The 17,045-nt window shown below is 49.2% G+C and overlaps 1 protein-coding gene across 1 annotated transcript; it reads left to right on the top strand.

The window, feature by feature from the left end:
- The first annotated feature begins 190 nt into the window (after positions 1–190).
- On the top strand, positions 191–12,847 carry LOC142665566 (bactericidal permeability-increasing protein-like). Its single transcript, XM_075845271.1, has 12 exons — positions 191–273; positions 377–440; positions 526–586; positions 938–1,029; positions 1,101–1,277; positions 8,388–8,447; positions 9,865–10,035; positions 10,112–10,179; positions 10,563–10,605; positions 11,268–11,328; positions 11,670–11,743; positions 12,484–12,847. Exons 2-12 carry the CDS (start codon positions 390–392, stop codon positions 12,583–12,585), a joined length of 960 nt encoding a protein of 319 aa, XP_075701386.1. The 5' UTR covers positions 191–273; positions 377–389; the 3' UTR covers positions 12,586–12,847.
- The last annotated feature ends 4,198 nt before the right edge of the window (positions 12,848–17,045 follow it).

The following is a 17,045-nucleotide window of genomic DNA, read 5'->3' on the forward strand; positions in this document are numbered from 1 at the left end:
GGTTGTGGGAAAGCTGGGTGACAAGCTATGTGACCGCCATGACAGATCCCGTGATATTGTCACCAGCTGTCCCACAGATAGATAAAAGGTTTAACAAGACGCCATTCTCCTCCTCAGCTCCGCGTCGTCCCGGCTGGAGCTCAACGTGCAACGTTTCACTCTCAACGGAATTCTCGGGATCACAAGTGACGACAACGGACACGGAGCCGTATGGAACGCCGGCTGCACCTCCAACGCCGGATATGTCACCCTGTGGTTCCAGGGGGGAGCCGGGTCAGTGAATATCTATCTATCTATCTATCTCATATCTATCTATCTATCTATCTATCTATCTATCTATCTATCTATCTATCTATCTATCTATCTATCTACACAGGTGGCTATTCAACATGTTTAAAGATACAATGATAGGACCCATACATGACGCTCTACACAGTCAGGTTAGTACATGGGTGACGCGTGTCATCGTAGGGCGAGGGGGGGGGGGGGGTGACGTGATCTTCATTTGTACTTTGTTTCCTGTAGATTTGTCCTGAGTTTTCAAAAACAGTTGAAAAAATGGAGGAGATTCTGAGCAGCTTCCCAGGTAACCGTCTGCCACGAGACTCACCCATTCTGTCCTCTGTTTCCACTGACGCCATCTCCCCTTTCCTCATCAGCTAAATATGCCCCTTTTGTCTTTGTCCTCCTATAGTTCCATTCACTGCAGAACTCCTCTATGTGGGAGGAGCCTATAGATTGTTTCCTCCTGGTTTGTGAATAGAATGCCAGAATTACAGTAAAGACTGACACACATACATGCAGCAGAAGAGTCCTGGTGGGGGGGGGGGGGGGTTTCTGTAACACTGCAGATTTATATAATGCCATTCAGGGTCTTTGGAAAGCTAGCTGACAAGTTTGTGAACCCCCTCGTCTTCTAAGTTTTGTATCTCTGCAGTTTCCTTATCCGTGGACCGGGTTTCCTACTTTGAGATCCCGTTGACTGGTCCTCCCCTCATCACAGAGAAGACCTTTGATCTCCTGGTGAAGGTAGATGGTGTGGGGGATGGGTCGGGTGGAGCGGACACATAATCACCATTTTCGTTTTCCTTCCTCCTCAGGGTGAATTTGTCGGTCGGTCCCATCACTGGGATCTGCCGTTCCCTCCGGAGAGGCTCGTCCTGCCAGATGTCGACTCCCACATGTTGCTCCTGGCGCTGTCTCAGTTCTCGGCAAACTCCGCCGGGTTTGTGCACTACAAAGCGGGAGCGCTGAGGATTAACGTCACTGATGACATGGTGAGCGGAGGTGCCCCATAATGTGAAATATTCATACTCTTCTGAAAGCGGAACATTCCCTAATATAGATCCGTAACCCTGATCCCAGCATCCCCCACTCCAGGCGCCATCAGCAGAGCACGAGCGCCATTTATAAATACTGTCTACTTGTGAGAAGTGACATCAGGGGGATTCTGAGAAGCGGTGAATTGTTTACCCTATGCCCCGCCCATTTATATAGGGCACGCCCCCATTCTAAGGCATTCCAATCACAAATAGTGTATATGACCCCCCTTTATCACACCCCAAAGTGAATACAGCCCCTTAACTAACATAGACTCCAGACCAGACCCCCCTAAATAAATACGGACCCCAGACCAGACCCCTAAATAAATACAGACCCAAACCAGATCACCTAACTACAAACTCCAGACCAGACCCCATAAATACAGACCCCAGACCAGACCCCATAAATACAGACCCAGACCAGACCCCATAAATACAGACCCCAGACCAGACCCCATAAATACAGACCCCAGACCAGACCCCATAAATACAGACCCCAGACCAGACCCCATAAATACAGACCCCAGACCAGACCCCATAAATACAAACACCAGACCCCATAAATACAGACCCCAGACCAGACCCCATGAATACAGACCCCAGACCAGACCCCAGACCAGACCCCATAAATACAGACCCCAGACCAGACCCCATAAATACAGACCCCAGACTAGACCCCATAAATACAGACCCCGGACCAGACCCCATAAATACAGACCCCGGACCAGACCCCATAAATACAGACCCCGGACCAGACCCCATAAATACAGACCCAGACCAGACCCCATAAATACAGACCCCGAATCAGACCCCATAAATTCAGACCCCATAAATACAGACCCCAGACCAGACCCCATAAATACAGACCCCGGACCAGATCCCATAAATACAGACCCCGGACCAGATCCCATAAATACAGACCCCAGACCAGACCCCATAAATACAGACCCCAGACCAGACCCCATAAATACAGAACCCGGACCAGATCCCATAAATACAGACCCCGGACCAGATCCCATAAATACAGACCCCAGACCAGACCCCATAAATACAAACACCAGACCCCATAAATACAGACCCCAGACCAGACCCCATGAATACAGACCCCAGACCAGACCCCAGACCAGACCCCATAAATACAGACCCCAGACCAGACCCCATAAATACAGACCCCAGACTAGACCCCATAAATACAGACCCCGGACCAGACCCCATAAATACAGACCCCGGACCAGACCCCATAAATACAGACCCCAGACCAGACCCCATAAATACAGATCTGGACCAGACCCCATAAATACAGACCCCAGACCAGAACCCATAAATACAGACCCTGGACCAGACCCCATAAATACAGACCCCGGACCAGACCCCATAAATACAGACCCCGGACCAGACCCCATAAATACAGACCCAGACCAGACCCCATAAATACAGACCCAGACCAGACCCCATAAATACAGACCCCGAATCAGACCCCATAAATTCAGACCCCATAAATACAGACCCCAGACCAGACCCCATAAATACAGACCCCGGACCAGATCCCATAAATACAGACCCCGGACCAGATCCCATAAATACAGACCCCAGACCAGACCCCATAAATACAGACCCCAGACCAGACCCCATAAATACAGAACCCGGACCAGATCCCATAAATACAGACCCCGGACCAGATCCCATAAATACAGACACCAGACCCCATAAATACAGACCCAGACCCCATAAATACAGACCTCGACCCCATAAATACAGACCCCAGACCAGACCCCATAAATACAGACCCCAGACCAGACCCCATAAATACAGACCCAGACCAGACCCCATAAATACAGACCCCGAATCAGACCCCATAAATTCAGACCCCATAAATACAGACCCCAGACCAGACCCCATAAATACAGACCCCGGACCAGACCCCATAAATACAGACCCCGGACCAGATCCCATAAATACAGACCCCAGACCAGACCCCATAAATACAGACCCCAGACCAGACCCCATAAATACAGACCCCGGACCAGACCCCATAAATACAGAACCCGGACCAGATCCCATAAATACAGACCCCAGACCAGACCCCATAAATACAGACCCAGACCCCATAAATACAGACCTCGACCCCATAAATACAGACCCCAGACCAGACCCCATAAATACAGACCCCAGACCAGACCCCATAAATACAGACCCCAGACCAGACCCCATAAATACAGACCCCAGACCAGACCCCATAAATACAGACCCAGACCAGACCCCATAAATACAGAACCCGGACCAGACCCCATAAATACAGACCCCAGACCAGACCCCATAAATACAGACCCCGGACCAGACCCCATAAATACAGACCCCGGACCAGACCCCATAAATACAGACCCCAGACCAGACCCCATAAATACAGACCCAGACCCCATAAATACAGACCCCGGACCAGACCCCATAAATACAGACCCAGACCAGACCCCATAAATACAGATCCCGGACCAGACCCCATAAATACAGACCCAGACCCCATAAATACAGACCCCAGACCAGACCCCATAAATACAGACCCAGACCAGACCCCATAAATACAGACCCCGGACCAGACCCCATAAATACAGACCCCGGACCAGACCCCATAAATACAGACCCCAGACCAGACCCCATAAATACAGACCCCAGACCAGACCCTATAAATACAGACCCAGACCAGACCAGACCCCATAAATACAGACCCCGGACCAGACCCCATAAATACAGACCCCGGACCAGACCCCATAAATACAGACCCCGGACCAGACCCCATAAATACAGACCCCAGACCAGACCCCATAAATACAGACCCCAGACCAGACCCCATAAATACAGACCCAGACCAGACCCCATAAATACAGACCCAGACCAGACCCCATAAATACAGACCCCGAATCAGACCCCATAAATTCAGACCCCATAAATACAGACCCCAGACCAGACCCCATAAATACAGACCCCGGACCAGATCCCATAAATACAGACCCCGGACCAGATCCCATAAATACAGACCCCAGACCAGACCCCATAAATACAGACCCCAGACCAGACCCCATAAATACAGAACCCGGACCAGATCCCATAAATACAGACCCCGGACCAGATCCCATAAATACAGACCCCAGACCAGACCCCATAAATACAGACCCAGACCCCATAAATACAGACCTCGACCCCATAAATACAGACCCCAGACCAGACCCCATAAATACAGACCCCAGATCAGACCCCATAAATACAGACCCAGACCAGACCCCATAAATACAGACCCCGAATCAGACCCCATAAATTCAGACCCCATAAATACAGACCCCAGACCAGACCCCATAAATACAGACCCCGGACCAGATCCCATAAATACAGACCCCGGACCAGATCCCATAAATACAGACCCCAGACCAGACCCCATAAATACAGACCCCAGACCAGACCCCATAAATACAGAACCCGGACCAGACCCCATAAATACAGACCCCGGACCAGATCCCATAAATACAGACCCCAGACCAGACCCCATAAATACAGACCCAGACCCCATAAATACAGACCTCGACCCCATAAATACAGACCCCAGACCAGACCCCATAAATACAGACCCCAGACCAGACCCCATAAATACAGACCCCAGACCAGACCCCATAAATACAGACCCCAGACCAGACCCCATAAATACAGAACCCGGACCAGACCCCATAAATACAGACCCCAGACCAGACCCCATAAATACAGACCCCAGACCAGACCCCATAAATACAGACCCCGGACCAGACCCCATAAATACAGACCCCGGACCAGACCCCATAAATACAGACCCCAGACCAGACCCCATAAATACAGACCCCAGACCCCATAAATACAGACCCCAGACCAGACCCCATAAATACAGACCCAGACCAGACCCCATAAATACAGACCCCGGACCAGACCCCATAAATACAGACCCCAGACCAGACCCCATAAATACAGACCCCAGACCAGACCCCATAAATACAGACCCAGACCAGACCCCATAAATACAGACCCAGACCAGACCCCATAAATACAGACCCCAGACCAGACCCCATAAATACAGACCCCGGACCAGACCCCATAAATACAGACCCAGACCAGACCCCATAAATACAGACCCCAGACCAGACCCCATAAATACAGACCCCAGACCAGACCCCATAAATACAGACCCCGGACCAGACCCCATAAATACAGACCCAGACCAGACCCCATAAATACAGACCCCAGACCAGACCCCATAAATACAGACCCCAGACCAGACCCCATAAATACAGACCCCAGACCAGACCCCATAAATACAGACCCCAGACCAGACCCCATAAATACAGACCCAGACCAGACCCCATAAATACAGAGCCCGAATCAGACCCCATAAATACAGACCCCAGACCAGACCCCATAAATACAGACCCCGGACCAGATCCCATAAATACAGACCCCGGACCAGATCCCATAAATACAGACCCCAGACCAGACCCCATAAATACAGACCCCGGACCAGACCCCATAAATACAGACCCCGGACCAGACCCCATAAATACAGACCCAGACCAGACCCCATAAATACAGACCCCAGACCAGACCCCATAAATACAGACCCCAGACCAGACCCCATAAATACAGACCCAGACCAGACCCCATAAATACAGACCCCGGACCAGACCCCATAAATACAGACCCCGGACCAGACCCCATAAATACAGACCCCGGACCAGACCCCATAAATACAGACCCCGGACCAGACCCCATAAATACAGACCCCGGACCAGACCCCATAAATACAGACCCCAGACCAGACCCCATAAATACAGACCCCATAAATACAGACCCCAGACCAGACCCCATAAATACAGACCCAGACCAGACCCCATAAATACAGACCCCAGACCAGACCCCATAAATACAGACCCCAGACCAGACCCCATAAATACAGACCCCAGACCAGACCCCATAAATACAGACCCCAGACCAGACCCCATAAATACAGACCCCAGACCAGACCCCATAAATACAGACCCCAGACCAGACCCCATAAATACAGACCCCAGACCAGACCCCATAAATACAGACCCAGACCAGACCCCATAAATACAGACCCAGACCAGACCCCATAAATACAGACCCCGGACCAGATCCCATAAATACAGACCCCGAATCAGACCCCATAAATACAGACCCCAGACCAGACCCCATAAATACAGACCCCGGACCAGATCCCATAAATACAGACCCCGGACCAGACCCCATAAATACAGACCCAGACCAGACCCCATAAATACAGACCCCAGACCAGACCCCATAAATACAGACCCCGGACCAGACCCCATAAATACAGACCCAGACCAGACCCCATAAATACAGACCCCAGACCAGACCCCATAAATACAGACCCCAGACCAGACCCCATAAATACAGACCCCGGACCAGACCCCATAAATACAGACCCAGACCAGACCCCATAAATACAGACCCCAGACCAGACCCCATAAATACAGACCCCAGACCAGACCCCATAAATACAGACCCCAGACCAGACCCCATAAATACAGACCCAGACCAGACTCCATAAATACAGAGCCCGAATCAGACCCCATAAATACAGACCCCAGACCAGACCCCATAAATACAGACCCCGGACCAGATCCCATAAATACAGACCCCGGACCAGATCCCATAAATACAGACCCCGGACCAGACCCCATAAATACAGACCCCGGACCAGACCCCATAAATACAGACCCCGGACCAGACCCCATAAATACAGACCCAGACCAGACCCCATAAATACAGACCCCAGACCAGACCCCATAAATACAGACCCCAGACCAGACCCCATAAATACAGACCCAGACCAGACCCCATAAATACAGACCCAGGACCAGACCCCATAAATACAGACCCCGGACCAGACCCCATAAATACAGACCCCGGACCAGACCCCATAAATACAGACCCCGGACCAGACCCCATAAATACAGACCCCAGACCAGACCCCATAAATACAGACCCCATAAATACAGACCCCAGACCAGACCCCATAAATACAGACCCAGACCAGACCCCATAAATACAGACCCCAGACTAGACCCCATAAATACAGACCCCAGACCAGACCCCATAAATACAGACCCCAGACCAGACCCCATAAATACAGACCCCAGACCAGACCCCATAAATACAGACCCCAGACCAGACCCCATAAATACAGACCCCAGACCAGACCCCATAAATACAGACCCCAGACCAGACCCCATAAATACAGACCCCAGACCAGACCCCATAAATACAGACCCCAGACCAGACCCCATAAATACAGACCCCAGACCAGACCCCATAAATACAGACCCCAGACCAGACCCCATAAATACAGACCCCAGACCAGACCCCATAAATACAGACCCCAGACCAGACCCCATAAATACAGACCCCAGACCAGACCCCATAAATACAGACCCCAGACCAGACCCCATAAATACAGACCCAGACCAGACCCCATAAATACAGACCCCGGACCAGATCCCATAAATACAGACCCCGAATCAGACCCCATAAATACAGACCCCGGACCAGACCCCATAAATACAGACCCCGGACCAGACCCCATAAATACAGACCCAGACCCCATAAACAAATACAGTCCCAGGACCAGACCCCATAAACAAATACAGACCCCAGACACTCCCCTCTCCCCGTTCCCTTCACTCCCGGGTGGTCCTGACGCTGCAGTAATGCTGAGTATTTGGGCATCATGTGTGACCCGGGAGCCGCGCCTGCTCTTCCTGATGGCCGCCCCTTTTTCGGGAGTCTCCTGCAGTACGATGTATAATCTCCATATGGAGACCACCCGGCATTACCACAGAGAGCGGTGATATCATTATAAGGGACAATTCCCCAATATTCTCACTCCATGATCTCAGGGTGACCCGGGCGGGGGGACATCTCTGCACTCACACGAGGACTGATGATATTTACGGGGGGATTATTTTATTTTGGGGGGCAGGCGCTGTGTGATTAATGTTGCTGTTGTTTTAGATCCCGAAGCAATCGCCCCTGCGCCTGAACATAAAGAATCTCGCCGTGTTTGTACCGGAGGTGAGTGTCCGGTGTACCCGGCGCTGTGATAGTGTGAGATGATATTACCGGAGACGGCGGCCATTGGAGGAACGATAATTATTGGTGATTTACTAAGCAAATTGCGCCAAAATTAGTGGAGTAGATGGCGAGCGCCAATTTTCAGGTTTTAGGCCTCATTTACACGAGCGTGTGCGTTTTGCGCACGCAAAAAAACGCTGCGTTTTGCGTGCGCAAAAGGCAATTGACAGCTCCGTGTGTCATCCGTGTATGATGCGCGGCTGCGTGATTTTCGCGCAGCCGCCATCATAGAGATGAGGTAGTCGACGCCTGTCACAGTCCAAGGTGCTGAAAGAGCTAACTGATCGGCAGGAACTCTTTCAGCACCCTCGACAGTGAATGCCGATCACAATCTACACCAACCTGTGAATAAAAAAAGACGTTCACACTTACCATGAACTGCCTGCTTCCTCCAGTCCGGTCTCCCGGCCGTTGCCTTGGTGACGCGTCCCTCTCTTGTCATCCGGCCCCACCTCCCAGGATGACGCGGCAGGCCATGAGACCGCTGCAGCCTGTGATTGGCCTGTGATTGGCTGCAGCCTGTGCTTGGCCTGTGATTGGCTGCAGCTGTCACTTGGCCTGAATTGTCATCCCGGGAGGTCAGACTGGAGGAAGAAGCCGGGAGTTATTGGTAAGTCAGAACTTCTTTTTTTTTTTTACACGTATATGTATATTGTGATCGAAAGTCACTGTCCATGGTGCTGAAACAGTTTAAGTCTTTCAGCACCGTGGGCAGTGACTGTCTCCTGACGTCGCGTACCCGAACATTTTTTGCCGGGTTCGGTTAAAACGAGTTCGGCCGAACCCGGTGAAGTTCGGTGCGCTCATCTCTAATTTGACACTCCGTTTGGATGTTTGTAACCAGAAAAGCACGTGGTGCTTTTCTGTTTACATTCATCCTTTTGACAGCTCTTGCGTGATTTTCGCGCATGCAACGCAGGACCGTCAGTGTGGCATGCGTTGTTTTCACGCACCCATTGAAGTCAATGGGTGCGTGTTGCGTGAAAAACGCAAGAATATAGAACATGTCGTGAGTTTTACGCAACGCACTCACGCTGCGCAAAATTCACGCATCGTCTAAACAGCCCCATAGACTATTATAGGTGCGTACGACACGCGTGAAAAGCACGCGCGTCGCACGCGCGTATAATACGCTCGTGTAAATGAGGCCTTAGACTTGTTATTCTCTTCCATTGATACAATGGAGCTGATGTAAGTAAACAGTGGAGTAGTTGTCCATAGCAACCAATCAGGACGCTGCTTTCATTTTCCAAAGGGCCTCTGAAAGATGAGACATGAGATCTGATTGGTTGCTATGGGTAACACCTCCACTTGTGTCCTCCTGGATGATGGCTGATGTCTTCCCCTCGATCCGCAGCTCCGCAGTCATTTCCCGGACTCTGCGCCGCTCATTCTCCAGGTCTCTGCCCGATCACCCCCGACCGTCAGCTGCGAGCCGGACTCTCTAACCGTGCAGGTGTCTGCGGACATCGAGGCCTTCGTCATGTATCCGAACCAGACGCGGTTCCCTGTTTTCCGGATGCAGGCCGTGAGTAACAGGTAGAGGACATGACAAGGATCAGACCAGGCTCTATATTTGTTATGACCCAATTTTCTCTGCGCAGGACTCGGTGACGGCGGTTAATGTGATCTTATCCGAAGACACGCTGGGAGCGACCGTATCCGTGAAAAAGTGAGTCGCCAACAAGCCAATGTAATAGACATTTTTTAGAACTAATTCCTTAAAGGGTATGTCCATCTTTGATCCCTTTAATCATCTCAGACTGTAATCAGAGCGTATCACGGGCTCCTGTGCGGAAAACGGCGATAGCCGCAGGGAAGTGTTACTTAGTTCCTCTTTAGCGCTCATTTATCAGCGATCTGACGCCTCGGCAGGAATGTTGATATATCCGTTATTGACACACTTATCGTCTGCTTGATATAAACACCGGAGGCTGTTGGGGCATGATGAGAGTTGTAGTTTTGTAACAGCTGGAGATCTATAGGTTGGAGAGCGCTGGTCTATAGTAACAACGTGAAGAGACGTCATTCCCTGACTCCATTTTCTTCTCATAGTTTTTCGCTGACGCTGGTTCATTCCGATGTGGGTCCTGTCAAGGTGAGCGCCTCATGGATGTGTGTATATATATATACTGTATACATTATTATAATGTACAACGGAAAGCCTGACACCTAGTGGTCAGAGTTGGTAATACAGTTTTTAAAAGTTTTTCCCACGTAACTTTAGCATAAAAAGATTTCAAAGCATAAAAACATTTGCTGCTTTCTTCCAGTAACAGCACCACACCCATCTCCAGGTTGTGTGTGGTATTGCAGCTTAGCCTTGTTCACTTCAATGGAGTTCAGCTGTAATATTCCACATAACTCATGGCCGGTATTGCTTCATGAATCTCTCTCACGCTCCAGTTTAGCTGCATTGTCTATTGGAGTCTGAGGTAGTCTGAAATCCACTGCCTGTCTCATCAGAGGCTCAGGCTGCTGCTCTGTCCCAACTCCATGCTTTACACTTCAGATCTTCTTGCTCAGATTCGCAAGTTCAGCAGTAAATCAGGGCATGGAAGGATTATAAATGACGAGATTATTAGGGAATTGATGTATATACTGTAGACTGATAAGAGGAGCCCCAATAAGGGGAGGAGCCTGGAGTTCCACATTGAATACAGGAATAGGTTGTCTCACCTACAGGTGATGAGTGGAATTGCAGCAGATGAATACTCCTCTGGGGATATATATATTTATGTATGATTTTTTTTTAATTAGATGGACTCTCTTCAGAAAACACTTAGCTTCGGCCTGAAAATAATGATCCCAGTTCTGAATGGTGAGTGTTATGTGTCGGGGTTCTTTAAGGGATTATCTAAGATAACTTCTATCCATAGGTCCTAAGAGGTAATAAAGTAATGGTGTGAGGTTCCCTGTTTGGGGTCCCCCACTATCTGACCCGTCACATCTATGCATTACACGGCCGGGTGTCTTATAATGTGTGCCCCGTGCACCTAGTAAGTGTTCAGGTCTCTCTGGCTGTGCCCTCTGCAGTGCCACGCTCTATACAGTAGGTCATGGCCCGGGGATCTACAGGGGCACGAGGAGAAGACATGTAAGATATATACCCCATAATATACACTGCAGCATCTCTGACCTGACCCTATAATCTCTCTACAGAGCGACTGAAGAATATGTTCCCACTGCCGACACCTCTGGTCCATCTCCAAGACCCCGTCGTTCATGTTCTGCAGGTGAAGACTCTTCCTCCAAGTCACTATTTCTAAGATAATAACATCCTGAAATTCAGTGACATTACATGATGAGGGATGTAGTACTGCGTGTAGTATGGTATCACACAAGACAGGATTAGATACAGCGAGTCAGCAGACAGTATCACACAAGACCGGATTAGATACAGCGAGTCAGCAGACAGTATCACACAAGACCGGATTAGATACAGCGAGTCAGCAGACAGTATCACACATGATAGGATTAGATACAGTGACTCAGTAGACAGTATCACACATGACAGTATTAGATACACAGCTCAGCAGACAGTATCACACATGATAGGATTAGATACACAGTTTAGCAGACAGTATAACACACAATAGGATTAGATACACAGCTCAGCAGACAGTATCACACATGATAGGATTAGATACACAGCTCAGCAGACAGTATCACACATATAGGATTAGATACACAGCTGAGCAGACAGTATCACACATGATAGGGTTAGATACACAGCTCAGCAGACAGTATCACACATGATAGGATTAGATACACAGCTGAGCAGACAGTATCACACATGATAGGATTAGATACACAGCTCAGCAGACAGTATCACACATGATAGGATTAGATACACAGCTCAGCAGACAGTATCACACATGATAGGATTAGATACAGCTGAGCAGCTTGATGTCTCGCCCTCTTTCCTTCCCCCACATGTACTTGGATCCTCATCATCCTCTCTCTCTCTCTTCAGGGATATTTAATCATCATGACCGACCTCCAAGTGACTTCATTGTCTCCCCATCACATGAAACCTGAAAATCAGCTTTACAGAGAGAGGTTCACCGTGCTCTGAGCAGCAGCGGCCGACGCTGAGATGTCAGATCCGCCTTCACCTGAAGATATTAGTTGTATCCGTGCTTAGATACTGTCAGATACATATAGTGACATTGGAGGAGCAGTAAATGTGATCATCATTAGTAAGCTTGTATCTATTGTTCCCTGTTATCAGGCTGGGGAGCTGCTGGCTGTTATAAAAATTTTCTTTCCATACACTGATGTCCTACTGAGGAACTCAAATAAATAAGCAGAGCTGCAGTGTAAATCATGGTGCAAATAATGAAGTTTAAACCGAAATGGCCTGTTTCTTTGACGCAACCGAATTATTTGGGACCCCTGCTATTAACCCTATTATCCTAGAGGCCTCAGGAGTGATATATAAGTGGTTCTCTTATATGCAGGGTGGATGTAGAGGCGTCTTAGGTTACTATGAAGAACTTATTCAAGGATTTCATTAACAAATCTTCATAATGTGCCGAGAGTGAGGCCAAGAAAGCGAAACGGGGATGATAAAAAGCTCATGTCATATAAACCGCAGTGATGGGGAGGAATGGTCCCCCCGGCCTTAGTCATCATGGCCAGTGGGGCTGAATGGCAGAGAGGATTTTCCTCTGTTCGTCCATCACACATCTACATGGAGTTTGTATGGTCTCTGCAGGTTAGATTGTGAGCTCTTAGGAACAGGGACTGATGCGAGTGATACATCACACGGGCAGCTCTGGGTACGAGTCATAAAAGATGGTTCCCTGGATTACTTCTATGGACGTGTTGCTTGTATCTGGATACAACTTTGGTGTCATGTAGTTTCATATTTTGCCACTAGATGGCAGAAACACCTTAACCCTGTTGTTGATACAGCCAGTTTAGCAGTGTATGAGGTCGGATGTGATGGTGTTACTTGACCGAATTCCTCTTGTAGCCCTGCCTGGTCTTCTTCTGGACTGGGAGAGCTCCACTGCCCATTACTGCTAAGTGCCAAGTCAACCACACGAAGCTCAACCAAGAGAATGTCACCTAGGAGGACCCCAGCCACTTATATACATTGTGAGTATGTGATAATAGCCCTTCTAGTCCTGGCTGTAACGTAGGGGAACATGACGGCCGGGACCCTGAACGGTAACAGCGGGACGGTCTATATGATCCACAGAAGTCACGTGTGGTGCTCATCATCCCAGTCAATATAAAGTCACTTATTGTTTTCTAATAAAATCCATCCCTTTTTGATCACAGAAATCTATAAGGACACCCACCCCAGAGCAGCACTCATATCCTATATTTAGACGGGATTGATGGGCGACCTACAAGCTGAAATCTAGCCCACAAATTCAGAAATGATAATGACTGTAGTACCACTGATGGCCACCAGGTGGCTGCAGAGAACATTGGATTACAACGTACACTTCAATGTAAAGTCTCCTTAGAAATGTTTGTAAATAATGTATAACAGTGCCAGCCACAGTCCCCCATAACAGTGTCAGCCACAGTACCCTCATGACAGTGATAGCTACAGAGCCCCCATAACAATGGCAGACAGCGTTTCCATAATAGTGACAGTCACAGTGCCCCCATAACAGTGCCAGCCACAGTACCCTCATGACAGTGATAGCTACAGTGCCCCCATAACAGTGCCAGCCACGGTGACCTCATGATAGTGATAGCTACAGAGCCCCCAGACAGCGCTCCCATAATAGTGACAGCTACAGTGCCTCCATAACAATGACAGCCAGTGTCCCCATAGCAGTGAGTCACAGTGCACCCATAAGAGTAAGTCAGAAGGCTCCATAGCAGTGCCAGCTACAGTACCCTCATAACAGTTATAGCTACAGTGCCCCCATAACAATGCCAGACACAGCACTCCCATAATAGTGACATTCACAGTGTCACCATAACAGGGAGAAAAACAATAAACTACATACATGACCGGTCACATCTCCCCGACCGTGAATGTTGCATCCCCAGGCAGTGGCAGCAATCCAGGACTGTCGCACTGAAAGAGGACCTGTCACTAGGTCATATAAGTTGAACTGGTTACTGACCTGAATCGCCCGGTCTCCCTGATGCCAGCGCTGGTTTTCTTTTTGTCCTGGACCTTCCCTTTCCAGAGATATGGCCCGATGTTGTGTTGGCTCCCTATATGCTAATTTGCTGGTTAGCCCACAGGGTGTGAACTACCCTCAAGCTGCCCCACGCTGATTGGTCAGCATCAGAGACAGGGATAATAGCTCCACCCCGTTGGCAAACCACAGCAAATTAGCATATAAAGGACAGTTGACCATATATCTATATATCGGAGGGGGGGGGGGGGGTCCAGGAAAAAAAGAAACAAGGTGCTGGCATCAGGGAGCCAGCGCGATTCAGGTCAGTAACCAGTTTAATGTCTAGGACCTAGTGACTGGTCTTCTTTGATCTGGAAAATCTGAGAGGCCGACAGACCAGTGGCGTAGCTATAGGGGTCGCAGCGGTCACAATTGTGACCGGGCCCCGAAGCCAGGGGGCCCCATAGCCCCCCCCCCCCCCGCACCACATCAATAAAAAGTTACTATAGTAACTCGGGCCGCGGGTCCCTGTTACTATAGTAACTGACAGTACTTACCTTCCTGGTTCCGGAGTCCAGCGGAGGTCCTGACGTCACAACTCTATGCGCGGCGCACAACATCGTGATCCCGGATAGAGTCAGGACAGAACTTCCGCCGCGGCTGAAGAGGAGGGTAAGATTAATATCCGTCTGTTGAAGCTGATTGGCGGGTCCGACTCCCGAGAGCTGGTGCCTCCCCTTCAGTCCGTCACACTGTGAATCGGTATCGACGATTCACAGTGTGAGCCAGTAAGTGAAATGAAGGGGCCGCAGCTGTCGTACGAGTGCTGCGGCCCCTTCAAAACAGCTGATTGGCGGCTCCCAGGAGTTGGACCCCGACACATCAGCTATTGATATCCTGTGGATAGGCCATCAATGTTTAGGGACTGGACAACCCCTTTAAGCCTACAATGTAGCAGGCTTAGGGGGCCCATGAGACAGGACCACAGATTGTGTGATGCTGTCTGCTGGGACCTGTATCTAAGCCAATCACATGGTAGGCTTAGATACATGGCTCAAATGTGATCCTGTCTGCTGGGCCCTGTATCTAAGCCAATCACATGGTAGGCTTAGATACAGGATACCACAGACAGTATCACACATGGGCAGTGTATCTAAGCCTAACACGTGTTACTAATCATTTTTTGTGTGTTTTCTTACAGGTTCGGTCGTTGGACTACGGCGGATTCCAGGACGACTTCGATGACGGCTTTTTTATTATCAATAAAATGGTTAATGAGGGTTGTGTGGGTTTTTTTTTTTATTTCAATAAAATATTTTTTCTATGTCTGTGTTTTTTTTAAACTATATTACTACCGCCTTAGTAATGGCCGCCGGCTGAGTGACAGCATCCATTGCTAAGGCGGGGCTTAGTGTTAGCCGATGCAGAGGCTAACACTAACCCCCTTTATTACCCCGGTACCCACCGCCACCAGGGGTGCTGGGAAGAGCCGGGTACGACCCAGTACCTGACCATCTGTAGTGATGGTCGGCCACTGGGGCGGCCGCAGGCTGGTATTATCAGGAGGGGAAAGGCCAGATACAGTGGCCCTTCCCACCCTGGTAATGATAGGCTGCTGCTTTATTGTATCTGGCTGGAAAAATGGGGGGGACCTCACGTAATTTAAAAAAAATAAAATAAAATAAAAAATAATTTGAAAGAACTATGTCAGGTCCCCCCCAATTTTCATAACCAGCCAGATACAACACAGCAGCAGGGTGGTAGGTGCCACTGTTTTTGGCCTTCCCCAGCCTAATGCTACCAGCCTGCGGCCGCGCCGGTGCCTGCCCGTCACTACAGATGGTCGGGTACTGGTTCATACCCGGCTCTTCCCAGCACCCCTGGTGGCGGTGGGTACCGGGGTAATAATGGGGGTTAGTGTAGCCTCTGCACCGGCTAACATTAAGCCCCGGCTTAGTAATGGAGGTCGCCAATCAGCCGGCGGTCATTACTAAGGCGGTGATAATAAAGTTGAAAAAAATACAAGCACATAGAAAAAATATTTTATTGAAATAAAAAAACAAACACAACCCTCATTAACCATTTTATTGGGAATAAAAAAAACGCTGACATTGAAGTCCTCGTATCCGAAGTCCAACACTGTCTGCTGAGCTGTGTATCTAATCCTATCATGTGTGATACTGTCTGCTGAGCTGTGTATCTAATCCTATCATGTGTGATACTGTCTGCTGAGCTGTGTATCTAATCCTATCATGTGTGATACCGTCTGCTGAGCTGTGTATCTAATCCTATCATGTGTGATACTGTCTGCTGAGCTGTGTATCTAATCCTATCATGTGTGATACCGTCTGCTGAGCACTGTATCTAATCCTATCATGTGTGATACTGTCTGCTGAGCTGTGTATCTAATCCTATCCATAGTTTATAGGGTCGTAGTGCT

This window comes from Rhinoderma darwinii, chromosome 13 (assembly GCF_050947455.1).
Source record: "Rhinoderma darwinii isolate aRhiDar2 chromosome 13, aRhiDar2.hap1, whole genome shotgun sequence".
Taxonomy (NCBI): domain Eukaryota; kingdom Metazoa; phylum Chordata; class Amphibia; order Anura; family Rhinodermatidae; genus Rhinoderma; species Rhinoderma darwinii.

Bases quoted from the DNA above. Each gene is read 5' to 3' on its own strand.
- LOC142665566 (XM_075845271.1), top strand. From the start codon at position 390: ATGTTTAAAGATACAATGATAGGACCCATACATGACGCTCTACACAGT. The intron at 1,030-1,100 runs GTAGATGGTGTG...CTTCCTCCTCAG, and splicing joins CCTTTGATCTCCTGGTGAAG to GGTGAATTTGTCGGTCGGTC. The intron at 8,448-9,864 runs GTGAGTGTCCGG...CTCGATCCGCAG, and splicing joins TCGCCGTGTTTGTACCGGAG to CTCCGCAGTCATTTCCCGGA.